Below are 13,680 nucleotides of genomic sequence, written 5' to 3'. Positions count from 1 at the left end.
CCTAATCCAACCCCAAATCGAACAGCATCAGAACCCTGCAGCAGCTCGCCTTTATTTCGCAGAAATAAAGCCCAGAATGGGACGCGTCAGGCTCACTGGCTTCATGCACAGACGCTTGAGGAGACACAAGGTGGTTCATAAATTAAAAGAGCAAATAAAACAGGAGCCCTTAGGAGATTTCATATTAGCTATGACTAAAGCAATTTTGTCCTAAGATCAATCAAGCCTCCTTTACTTTGCTGAGACCATAAAGAAAAAAACTGTGCACTTCAAAAATTAAGTTCCTTCCACATTGCCACAGAAGATAATAAATCATTTTTTAAAACACAGAACAATAAACCCAGTTCTGGAAAATGGAGGCAGTATGGCAGGAAAGAAGGCCAACTTTAAATGTCATCAGCAAAGCAGCAGCTCACCAGTGGGTCTGGAGAGATGTAGGAAGGCAGGCCTCGGCCGGAAATCCCAAATTAAAGCTTCCCTCCTGAGTCCCCTCTGGCTAGAATATCATCTTCTAAAAAGAAAACACAAGGCGGCCCCTTGGGCCTGGAAATACAAGGAAGGAGTGAAGGTAGGCGAGAAAGCAGGGGAGAAAGAGAGGGAGAGAATTTTAAGCGTCAGACACCACCTAAATTGCAGCATAGGCAACTTGGTCCCCAAGGAAAAGACAGAGGAGCGTGGAGGACGGAGGAGGAAGACGAAAAGGGTGAAGGACTGTTCTGTCTCCTTCACGATCTTTACCGTGGGCCACTCCCGCTGGCAAGCAATCCAGCAGCACCACTTCTGAATCAAAAGCCGGCGACCTGGCAAGCCACAACCAAGACAAAGAAAAGCCACAGGTTCTGACAGCCCAGCAGCTCCAGCAGTAAACACACCTCATTCCTATGTGCCAAAACAGAGATTCACAAGGTGAGAAGAAAACCAGGAATCCCAACAATTACCTTCTATCAAAAAGTAAGGGGTCTCTGCAGTGAACAAATCAAGACGATGCTTCTCAAAAGGAGCAACCCAAAAGCCACGTTAAGCAGCAGAGACAACGGGCTGTTCAGAATTTGCTGCTACAGAAACAGACAAGGCCGTCTCCTGGGCCGTGAACTTCCCAGGCGGCTGCTGAAGCTGAACATCCCGGCTGAACGAGGCAAGTATCAGGACCCACTTACCAGCCCAACCTCACTGTGCAACCAGAGACCAAGCAGACCAGTCTTCCAAGTTCCTTAGTATATTCAGAGCCCGGATGAGAAGGAGCAAAAGAAATTAAACATAAGGAATTTTGGCTGTACATACAAAATGTTTTAATTCTTAAGTCAGTCATCCCACAAAGTAATCAAGCCCCTATTCTGCACAACGCACTGGACATTTAAAGATGATTAGGAACCGACCCGGCAACTACACAATACAAAGAAATGAAGGACACCCAGATTGTTAAAGAAGAAATAAAACTATCTCTATTAGCAAGTGACATTATCTTAAATAGAGACAATCCTAAGGCGCGCATGCACGCACACACCTCTATGAGAACTAGTGAACAGACTCGTCGAGATTGCAGGATATAATATATACAAAAGTTTATTATATTTCTATGCATTAATAAATAATCCAGAAAGGAAATTAAGACAACAATTCCATTTATAATAGCATCAAAAAGAATAAAACACTCAGGAATAAATCTAACAAAAGAAGTCTAAGACCTGTACACGAAAACTGCAAAACATCATTAAAAGAAATTAAAGGCTTGGGGCACCTGGGTGGCTCAGTGGGTTAAAGGCTCTGCCTTCAGCTTAAGTCATGATCTCAGGGTCCTGGGATCGAGTTCTGCATGGGGCTCTCTGCTCAGCAGGGAGCCTGCTTCCCTCCCTCTCTCTCTGCCTGCCTCCCTGCCTACTTGTGATCTCTGTCTGTCAAATAAATAAATAAAATCTTTAAAAAAAAAAAAAAGAAAAGAAATTAAAGACTTAAATAAATGAAAAACATCCCAAGGTAACAGATGAGAAAATGCTAAAAATGGGTTGTTAAGATGTCTGTACTTCCAAAATTGATCTGCAGCTTAAATGCAAAATCCATCAAAATCCCAGCTGGCTTTTTGGCAGAAATTGACAAGTCGATCCTAAAATTCACATAATAATGCAAGGGACCCTGAATAGCCAAAACAATTTGGGAAAAACAAAGTTTAAGGACTCACACATCTTGATTTCAAAAATTACTATAAGCCTACAGTAATCAAGACTGTGTGGTACTAGCATAAGGACAGACAGAAAGATCAATGGAATAGAACTCAGGGTCCACAAATAAACCCATATATCTAAAAACAAGTGATTTTTAAAAAGGATACCCAGGGAATTCAATGGAGAAAGAACTCTTTTCAACAAATGGTGTTGGGACTACTGGATATTCACATGCAAAAGAATGAAGTTGGATCCCTACCTCATACCATAAAAAACTAACTCAAAATGGATCCAGGACTTCAATGTCAAGGCTAAAACTATAAAATTCTCTGAAAAATATATAGGTATAAATCTTTGTGACTGTAATTTAGGTGATAGTTTCTTAGATATAATACCAAAAGAACAAACGAAAGATAGATATTCTGGACTTTAGCAAAACTAAAAACTTCTGTGCTTCAAAGGATACCACCAAGTGGGTAAAAAGACAATCCACAAAACCGGACAAAATACGTGCAAATCACGTATTTGCTAAGAGTCTAGTTTCTAGAATATATGAAGTAGTCTCACAACCCAACAGTAAAGACAAATAACCCATTTTAAAAATGGGCAAAGGATCTGAAGCGGAATTTCTCTTAAGAAAATATACAAATGGCCACAGGCACATGAGACAATGCTCAGGACCATAAATCATCCATTAGGAAGATGCAAATCAAGCCTATGAGATACCAGTTCACAGCCACTAGGATGGCCATCATAACAAACAAAAACAAAGACAGACAACAGGGGCACCTGACCGGCTCAGCTGGTTAAGCAAATGACTCTTGATTTCAGCTCAGGTCATGATTTCAGGGTATTGAGATCAAGCCCAGCATCGGGTTCTGGTGCTGGGCGTGAAGCCTGCTGAAGATTCTCTCTCTCCCTGTGCCCCTCCTCCTTCCCTCTTGTTTAAAAGAAAAAAAAAAAATACACACACACACACACACACACACACACACACACATATCAATAACAAGCACTGACAAGGATGTGTAGAAGACACAAAAATGGATGAATCCCATTTCATGAATTCATTTCATGAATCCCATGAAATGTCTAGAATTGGCAAACCATAGAGACAGAAAATAAATCAGGGGTTGTCAGCGGCTGACAGAAAGGGGAATTGAGTGTACCTGCTAATGATAAGAGGTTTCTTTTTGGTGTGATGAAAATGTCCTGGAACTGGACAGTGGAGGACATAAAACTTTGTGAATAAAATAAAAAATCAATGAATTAGTTTAAAAGGGTGAATTTTATGATATGTGAATTGTATCTCAATTTATAACAACAACAACAATAATAACAAACACTCCAGGAAGCCACAGAAAGGTCTTTTTAAAAAAAAAAACTCAAGTTGAAAATATAATTCAGAACCTACACTTTATTTTCAGGAGTACAAATTAGCCATTTCTTGATGATTTTTATTGCCACCACTTATTCTAGAACCTTCAAACCCAATGTATGTAATGCAAAGATCTGTGGGATTTTCAGGCTGAAAGAGTAGTCAGAGATCAGCTAATCCCAAGCTCTCAATTTAGAGACCGGATGTTCAGAGCAGTGCCTTGCCCAAGGTCATAAAGCAAGGCGGAGACCAAATGAGAACCAGAATTACCTCTTCTAACGCAGCTCAAGAACCAACGACACTGTTGACACCAGCGGTCTTCTGGGGAAGGGACTCTCCGAAGGGGAATGGAAGAGGTAAAGCTTATTTTCACCTCCAACCTCTTGAAAAGTATGAGCGTGACCCGCTACGGGAACGACAGTAGAGCAGATGATCAGAGAAGAGTGACCAGAGGCAGGTGAGCTGTGCTGCGGGCGGGTGGACACACAACGTTAAGAGCCGGAGAAGCCCCGCAGCTCAGCTCATCCTCCTCTCCGTTCCGCAAATGAGGCCGCTGAGGCTAGACCACGAGCTGGTTAGCAGCAGGTCAGGGCTATCGGCGGAATTGATACAGCAGGAGGACTGAGAATCCCCCACTCCTCTCAGAATCTCCCCCCAAGGCCCCTGACTGGCAACAGGGAACAGAGCCTCAGCCCGAGTCTGCCTGGACACGCCGCATCTGTGATTCACCCTCCAGGGGCCTTCTCTCAAAGCACAGATTTGCTGACAAAGAGGGAAATCCGGACGGCTCTGATCCCTGCCTACCTGGCTGTGGCATCCTTTACACAGAGCCGCGACAATGTTCGCAGTCCCTCAGCGCTGAGGAAGCCAGATCTCTCCTTTTAACTCACTTCCAGGCAGTTAAGGTCACTTAATAAACACCTCTGCCGCCCAGCACCTCTCCAGGGCCCAGTGTCTGCTGGTCCTGGGGGCAGCCCACAGAAGGTCTACGGTGATCAGCCTGCACTACAGAGACCCCCCAGAGAGACCTGAAGAAGAACAGAGACGCCAGCAGGAGACGTCAGGTGATGCACGCAAGGACCAAGGGGCTTGAGAGCCAGGACGGCCGGGCTGATGTCAGCGTGTGGCCCGCGGTGCCGTCGACGAGCGGTGTGGGATGGGGAGCTGCAGCCAGGTGACCGGTCTGCGCCCTGACTTCCTCAACCGTGGGACAGAGACAATGGGACCCACCTCAAGGATCACTGAAAGGATTCGATCTATTTAAAACACAGCACAGTCCTTAAAACACAATTAAGGCTCGACTCAAAGAAATGTCAGCCACTGTTGCAGTTAAAAAAAAAAAATATATATATATATGTATAAAATATAAGGATGTGATTTCTTGTGGGAAGCTCATGAAAGAGGCCTCTAAATCCTGATCACCTTGCTAGAATCCTAAGACAAGGACGTCCATCATTAGAGGGAGCTGTCTGCATGGGCCCCCTGATTTTATGGACAGCATCTGTGTATAAAATCACACTGACAAAACCATCTTTGGGATCGAGTGGAAAGGTGACATCATTAATAATACCGTTAGTAGGGCAGGCCTCCTGCCAGGGTTTGAGCAGAGCCCTGGGCCACTTGGCTCGGCAGGGCTGGGCACGTCGGCAGAGCAGTGAAGCGAGGAAGAGAAGCCATTTCTAGAGCAGCAAGGACAGAGAGGAAGCGGAAGGGCAGTACGGATCTCCCAGAAGCAGCAACTCGAAAAATACAACCGAAGCCACTCACTATCGCTAACAGCAAGAGGGGTGCTGCTGGCCACACGGCATCAGCCCAGAGGAAACAGAGGAAGCTGGCTGCTCGGAGAAGGCTCTCCTGTCAGGATGCTTCAGCTGGAATCCTGCCTCCACTTCTCCTAGCTCTGCGATCTTGGTAAAGTAGCATAGGTCCTCTGAACCACGTAGGGTTTTGTAATAATTAAACAGGGTAATAGTACAGGGAGAGATCTTAAAGCCTGTCGGGCACACAGTAAGCACCCCAACAATGCTAGAAAGGCGAGAGGAAAAAAGGGACAGACGAGAACACTTCAGGCGTGCTGCGGACATCCCAGACACGCGCATCATTTCCAACACGTCATCTCACTGAGAACAGCGGTCGGGAGGTCTCCCTTCAAACCTGCGCAGCGGCTCCCTGAAAACATCCCACTGCTTCACAGACAAGCTTGCCCTACAGAGTCAAGGAGTGTGTGGTACGTGCTAGTGAAACAGGGAAGGTCTAAACGGGGGAGCTGGCTTGCAGGGCGGCACAGCCAGCTCAGGGGTCCGAGGACAGGCCTCACAGGTGCATTCAGTCTTGCTGAACCTGGAGGCACGGCCAAGTGCGTGAACGAACCTATGGGACCGGATAAGAAACTCCCAAGCCCCAACCCTGAAAACGGGCGGGTCCACCATGACTGCCAAACCACAGCTGACAGCTTCACCCAGCACCCCCGTTCCTCCCAACACCTTTGCTACAGGATCATCTTAACACTGGCTTCGGGCAGAACACTTCTCAGCTGGACTCAGGGAACCCGCTCAGCCCAACGACCGACGGGGTAATGACTGGGACGCCTGCTTAAAGAGCATTGTTCCAGAGTCAATCTCTCAGTCCCAAAACAACTGAAAGAATCCTACCACCAAGCCTTGAATTCTTTGTCTGAATTCAAGGGGTCCATAAACCTGGATTGGAAAAAAAGAATGACATCTCGTCCCTAACTGAAATTTAGCATTTTCTTCAATTACAAATGCAAGCAACATGCCACGGTTCTATTAGCAGCATCTGTGACACCAATAAAAGATATATTAATATAACTTCGGAGTTTGAAATATCTTACAGTGTTGCTTACACTCATCGGTATTTCAAAATTAAAGGACTTATTATTAGACCCACTATCAAATCTTGATATTTGCTTTAGTAAAGAAGTATATCTTAAAAAAAAAAAAAGAAGTATATCTTGGTATAACAGATTTTTCAAAGATTTTGCTAACTGTATTTCAGTATATTTGGTTCCCTTTGAATCTCTCTGTATTGTATTTGATGCATTAAGACGTCTTTCTGAAAAAAGGCCCAAGATTTTCCTCAGAGTATCAAAGGGGTCCATGGCACGAAAAAGGCTAAGAGGAAAAACTACAACTGCACCTAAAAGATGAGAATATAAGTGGCTTATAGGGACAGAGCCAGCCCAGTCCACTTGCACAACGCTGGCCCCCGGCAGAGACAAAGGATTGGTAGGGGCCCAACATACATTTACGAATCAATAAACTCAATAAAACCAAATACAAATAAAAATCCAGCTGGAATACTCCAGCTCTGGTTAATGGCCCATTTATTCTACATTATGCACGTGATAAAATGATAATGGTACAAAAGCACCCGGAAGGGCCCCGGCAACAGCATCAAGGCCATAGGACACAATCAAGTGTAAGCAAAGGAGGCAGGTTCCTATCGCAGGGTAGTGACAGGTGAACTCAGCACCTCTTTTTAGGAGGGAAAGAGGAGCGTTTGGGGAGCTGGATCAGGGACAGCATCTCAGGCATCTGACGGCCAAGAAAGTGTCACCGGCCACCCTCGGCCTAGAAACCACAGAGAGACGCGCTCACGGCCCTCCGGCCCAGGTCTACATAACTCTGCTTTAATATTCTCTGACCCCGGTCTGCCTTGAAACAAAAGAAATATTCAGGACTGGTCCTAAGAGAAGTTCCTGAACAGGCGAGGCTGGCAGCACACAGCCGGCCTCGAGGCTGACACAAAGCAGCAGCAGAGAGCTTTGGCTTCGCCAGAGACACCAGGGGTCTGTTCTCCAGGTCGCCTGGGTGAACCAGGTTCTACGGCCGTCCGTTCTGCCCACCTCTCCCCAGCACACCACTATCTCCGCCAGACCGCTCCTCTCGAGGCCAGGACCCTCTGGCCCGGATGACTGCACCAGACTCCCAGCCCCACTAGTCTCCCCCTCTCCTCTCCAGTCTGTTCTCCCTAGAACCATCACCGTGACATTTGTAAAATGTCACTCAGATCATGTCATTCCTACTCAAACCCTCTGCTAGCTTCCCATCCCAGCAGAACAAGGTCCAGTTCCCTCCCAACACCATGGAGGCCTGTGTGACCTGGCCCTGCCCACCCTCGTCCTTCCCTCCTCGCCCACCGCCTTCTTCCTGTCCTGAAATGCCCCAGCCCGCTCCCATCTTCCGGCCTCTGCACACGCTGTTCTTCCATCCTAACTCTGCCCTGGCTGGCTTCCTCACTGCATTCCAGGCTCTGCTCTAATGTCACCTCTTCAGAGAGACCTTTCCTGATCTGTCTCCCAATCTTCCAAGTTCCTTTCTAGTCCTGAATTCCACTCAACTTTTCTTATCACTTATCACTGATACCGTAATGTCAGTTACACTACGTGATTATCTGTTTACTGCAGGGATTACCAACCCCATTTGCAAAAAGGCTTTAAAAAATGCCAGTGCTCCAGGCCCCACCCAAACCAGTAAGTCAGACATCTGTGTTCTACAAAATCCCAGGAATCTGTGCTCTACAAATCCCCCTCAACCCCAGCCCCAAGTGATTCCAATGTGCACCCGGAGTCACGCTCTTAGAACAGTGCTTCTCAAACTTTAATATGCATGTAATACAGCTGGGGATGGTAGTCAAACGTAGTCAGCTCTGGGTCTAGGTGGGATCTGAGATTCTGCAGAGCTAACAAGCCGGCAGGTAATGCCAGTGCTGCTGGCCAGTGGGCCCCGCCTTGAGTTGCAAGGTCCGAAACAGCACTGACCAACAGGAATTTCCCCAAGGATGAAAATGTTCTATATCTACACTGTCCGTACACACAGATACTACCGAGCGCTTGAATTTCGGTTAGTCCAGTGGAGAAAGGGAATTTGGAACCTTAGGCTACCATGTTCAAGAGTAAGGCCTACGATGTACACGCTCCATGAAGAAAGGCAGCCGTGTCTGGAAATGTGGAGCCCAAGCGAAGAATTACGGATCCCTCCGAATTCTTGGCCTGAGCAGCGCTTTATAAATTGCACACCAGGAAAATCCCATCAGAGGCCCAGTTGGCCACCATCTCGGGAGTGGATTAATATTTACCTAAGGCGGGGAGGCAGACACAGCCATTTTGCGACTTCAGTGACTAAAGCATGTGGTAACCCACAGACGACCACCTTCACCTCACGACTCAATTACACACTATACAAAGCCCTCCTAACCACAGCCCCAAGCACACTTGACCAATGCCATCCCCGGGCATCCGCGGTGCTGGACAATCTTAACAGCCAAAGCCCTCACACTGACTTGGTTTATTGCATGGATTTCTTTCTAGACGTCTGCCTCACTGTCTTCAGTTGCAGGTTCCTTCAAAGACAGAACTTAACTCCGCTTGCTATTCCGTTCCCATCACCCAGCGAGCAACAAGACTCAATGAAAACTGCATGACAGAGCCTGCAACCCACCAGGAGTACCATTAGTATTTCCACTGTTAATCACAAGAAACAGGGAAACTGAATTGCGGGAAGGGGGGGAATTACATAACAGAAGATCATTTCCTCCTTAAATGACTCAAAAATTTCCAAACACATTAAGTCCAGATTTCAGAACACAGCATAAATAAGGTGGCCCTATTTGACCACACAACCTCATTTCCAAAAACTCAAACCCATGGACAAAAAAAAGATGATGTCCTTCTGACAAAAGACCCAAGATCTGGTGGGCTGGGATTTGGAAGAGCCCTCTTCACAAACAGCTAAGATTCAGAACCACATTCTTGCCTGAAAAACACATGGGCCAGGTTCCCACTCTAACTGCTGGGAGGGGCATTTGGCCCCAAGGACAGCAAGGCCCCTGGGAATCTGGGCAGCCCAGATGCTCATTTTACCCCTGCAGTCAGAACCCTGTGCTTGTGACAGCAATGAGATTTCCAAGGTAACCAAGGACAACATAGTAGAGAATTATGGCCCCGGAAGGAAGTAGATTAAATTTTAATACTTACGAGTCAACATCAAATTTATTTTTAAAACTACGTATCTAACAAAGCCAAAAAAGCAAAACAGAATGGATGGTGCACTACAGGAGGGTTTTATAATCACGAATATTCCAAGTATGTACACGATTTTTTCCTATTTTGAGAATATTTTAAAGTGCCTAGAGACTCGAAGAAACCGAGACAGAAATAACATCCCCCCCAAAGAGGGGAAAAGCTCACTTTTCAGAGTTATGCCACAACTACTTATTTTTTTCCATTATTTCCAAAAACACAGGGCAGATTCCATCTAGTGGTAGCAGCAGACTTTGCTAAAAATGTGCACAATAATTACTTCACCCAGAGAAAGTGATCACCGGGAGAGTATTTTAAAACATAGCTATGTGCTGATCTGCTGCGAAGACAACAAACTGGTTAAAAAAAAAAAAAAAAGCATGGGTTAACAGACATAGTTTTTCCATTCACGTAACTCATTCAACCATTAATCCATTTCCCCGACTCTTCCTAACTCCCATGAAAATCCCATATTGGTGCAAAAGCCCTCACCAGTTTCCACGGATTGGCTATAATATAATCTGTTAAGCAGTTAGCGCTTACTAAACCAGTCATCTGTGCGGTACAGTGCTGTGACTACCTCGGTAAACCCGCCCCACAACTCTCTGAAGAAGAGAAGTATTGTCATCCAGCATTTAGTGCTGGGGCGAGTGAGAAAACGTTAGGTATCTCACCCAAGTTCAGACAACTGGCAAGTAGTAAGAGTCTGAACTTGAACTCACGTCTATCTAAAAATAAGGAATTCAGAGAAAACATCATTTTTTTTTTTTTGAGAATTCAGCATTATTAGAAGTAATAAAAAACAGGAGCACCTGGCTGGCTCAGTCAGTGGAGCACGCGACTCCTGATCTCAGGGTTGTAAACGCAACCCCACCTTGGGTGTAGAGGTTACTTTAAAATAATCTTAAAAAAGAAAGTAACGGGAAACAGCAACACTTCTGAAAACAGCACAAAGCCAAGTTCAATTCCAGCTTTTCAATTTACTAGGCTCTATAACCTAGAGCAGATTATCCTGAGTCTCAATTTCCTCATGTATAAAGCCGGGATGAGAAACAGAGGTAACAAATGTGACATTTATAGTATAAGATAGGGACCCAGTAAGTACTAACAGTCCAGCCGCAGGTATGCATATCAAAAAAGCACACTGCAGTTGTACAGTGATTTTTATCAGACACAACCTATATGGGGAATAATGGGTTCACAAAGCTTTATCAGTTTAAAATTAATTTGCTCATTTCATGACTCATCTATTTAAACATGGAGCCAAGAGCTTGCGAATTTTAAGTTTATTTTATTTCTGTTAAATGAATAACAAGTCACAATACCCACTCTCTGTCTCACTTCAGTATGAAAAGTAAATGGTTGTTGAAAACCAAAATATGTGGGCATCACTTCTTAATAAGAGTGTATACGGAAAAACTTTTGGTAATGGTAATGAACACTGACCATCCGGGAACAGAGCATCATTTAAAGGAATCCAAGTGATTTCTGAGAGAGTAAACACCTTTCAAATGGAGTTATCTCATACATCCAAACTCACAAATTTCATCATCATAGTATGAATAGTGGCTTTACTTAAAGTGAAGACAGACCTGTAACGATTTCAATTTTTTTCATTTTTGAGAGTTTAAACAATTTGTGTGCTTCAACGACAACATGGAGCAAGCTTGCAATTTAATAAAATGACTAAATCCAGTCTCTTTTTAATCTGCTCAGTAACTGAGCTCTCGGGTAATCTCCTGCACAGCTTTGGAATTATACACAGCAAACTAAAATTAATCAGAGGAAGGGGATGCCCATTTTAAGAGCAATTCCTATTTGCCTAGCTTCCCAGCATCTGCCAGTGGTAATATTTAAGTGACAAACTGCAACGGGGAAAAGAAACAGAACTTTACACACAGTCAAGCCTTCTTTAAGGCATCATGTACAAAGCTTCCTTGCCTAAGGAAATGCTCAGCTACTTGATTGCAATCCTTCCATAGACATTATTAATAGTGTATTCTCAAAACATCGAGAAAATGTTCCCCTTGCTTTTCAACCAGTACTTCTGGAAAAACTTCTTTGGGTCATCCCCATCTCTTCTTTCAAAGCCATCTTTTCATGCCTTGCTGACACAAGCAGAATTAAGTGATGTGGGATTACAGAACTCACTACAAAAGGTTTACATGAAGCCCTCCTCCACCAAAAAAAGAAGACAAGGAAGGAGGGAGGGCCAGACGATACCCTAGGTATACTTAAAACATTCAGAATGCTGAATCTATTACTTATAATTTTGCCTATTATTGACTGTTTATGTCTACAAAGAAAAAAAATTCCCATTAAAGGAAACATTCTGGATTTTCCCCCAAACAATTCCTAACAGCAGCTGCTTTGTTCAAGAGGGGGAAAAAAAAATTAATGGGATCACTTAATTAAAAGCTCTGTGGTGACCTTCCCTCACTCACTCTAGCCCAATCATCATCTTCTAAAATCCCTACAATACCCCCATTTTAAGGCTGTAACTTGACATTCTGGCCACGAGAAATGTAATCATCTATTCTACACGGGCACACGTGTGGCTGGTAAACCGATTACCTATGATGAGCCAAGCAGAGTGCGAAGCACCTTACACACGGCGTCTCTAACCTTCCTAATAAGCCGGGAAAGGAGGTATTACTAGTCCCGTTTGCTAGGTAAGGAAAATGAGGGCAGACAGGTGAGGAGCTGCCCCACACCACACAGCCAGCGGGGGCCCTGGGTCAGAAACTCGGCCCTTCACCGCAGGCTGCTGGGATTGTGGACCTAAGCTTGTTCATTCCCAAGTGCTCTCTCCGCAGGATGTGGAGGGCTTACCAGTTAGCACTAGGCATGATGACTTTGCACCTTGAAAGCACTTGACTAAAATCAGGCCTTTTCCAGGCTGATGGGGAGGGAGGCGATCAGGGGTTCAAGCAGGTGAGACACACGCACCTGGGGGAGGCTATCAAAGATCTTGGGAGCAGAAGCCCCGGCCCCGCACACACACAGCTCCCCGCACTCGGCTCCCGGGCGCGGCGAGAACGCGCTCAGGCCTTCCCCGCTAAGGTGTGCACACCTTTGCTGGACCGCCGGGGTCCTCCCGCCCGCCCGACCGTGGGGCAGAGGCGGCGAGGGCTGCAGCGGGGCTCGGAGCACACGGCTGCGCCGCGGGGCAGGCTGTGGCCAGGAGCTCTTCCAGAACAAGTGGGAGATGGGCGCCCAGGGAGGGTGGGCGAGCCTACGACCCCCGCCGCGCCGGGGGTCCCCGCTCCCCGCCCACCCCGCCTTCCCAGCGAAAGTTGGCCGCGCCGCGGAGAGCCGCCGGGCCCCGGGCCCCGCGGGGGAAAAGAGCCCGGGGGTGGGGGGGTCTTAAAAAGGCCCAAGGTAGCCATCAGCCATCTCCTCGGAGCCACCTACACGGAACAAAGGGCTTCTGTGTCGGGAAGGGGGGACCCGGCCGCGTCAGATTTTGAGGAAAAGAAACTTTTCCCGGGCTGCGGGCGCCGGGGGCAGGCGCGGGGGCGGGCGGCGGGCAGGGCGCGGGGCCGCGGGGCCACCTGAGGCCGGGGCCGCCAGCCCGCCCGCCCGGCGCCGCTCACCTCCTCGATGGCCGCCACGGTGTTCCGGCACTGCGCCGTGCGCGTGGTGAAGCTCGAGGCCGTGGGCGCCTTGTAGTCCTCATGGGTCTCGGCCACGAATTCCGACACGGAGATCTGGTCCGGCATCGCCTCGGCGCGCGGGCGCGGGCGGCCGGCCGCGGGCGAGCCGCCGCCTCAGCTGCCGCGCGGGCTCCGACCTGCCGCTCGGACGCCGCCGCCGCCGCCGCCGCCGCGCCCGCAGCTCGCCCGGCCCGCGGACAAAGGGAAGCGCCGGGGCGCGGGCCGCGGCCGCAGGAGCCGCAGGAGCCGCCGCAGGGCGCGGGTCGGCCGCCCGCGGGGCCAGGCGGCGGGAGCAGGGGCCGCGCGCGCCCCCCCGCGCAGCTCGGGCCCGACCGCTCCGCCCGCCGCGCCGAGGGCTCCGCTGCCTGCCTTGCCCGAGCGAGACCCGAGGCGGACGCGCAGAGCCGGCGGGAACTGAGGGCCACCCAGCCGCGGGCCCTGAGCGAC

General features: G+C 47.7%; 1 protein-coding gene across 4 annotated transcripts in view; it reads right to left on the bottom strand.

Moving 5' to 3' along the window:
• Positions 1–13,374, bottom strand: part of ASAP2 (ArfGAP with SH3 domain, ankyrin repeat and PH domain 2) — a 166,729-nt gene extending 153,355 nt beyond the window's left edge. For 3 of the 4 annotated variants that reach the window (XM_032866807.1, XM_032866809.1, XM_032866808.1), the window contains exon 1: positions 13,174–13,374. In XM_032866807.1, the coding sequence (XP_032722698.1) occupies positions 13,174–13,299 (126 nt within the window). In that variant the 5' untranslated portion in view covers positions 13,300–13,374. The remainder of the gene's footprint in view (positions 1–13,173) is intronic. The other variant, XM_032866810.1, reaches the window with a different exon arrangement.
• Between the last annotated feature and the right edge of the window lie 306 nt (positions 13,375–13,680).

Source organism: Lontra canadensis, unplaced genomic scaffold (genome assembly GCF_010015895.1).
Source record: "Lontra canadensis isolate GAN:19392208 unplaced genomic scaffold, GSC_riverotter_1.0 scaffold32, whole genome shotgun sequence".
Taxonomy (NCBI): domain Eukaryota; kingdom Metazoa; phylum Chordata; class Mammalia; order Carnivora; family Mustelidae; genus Lontra; species Lontra canadensis.
This window is presented reverse-complemented; position numbering and strand designations above follow the sequence as displayed.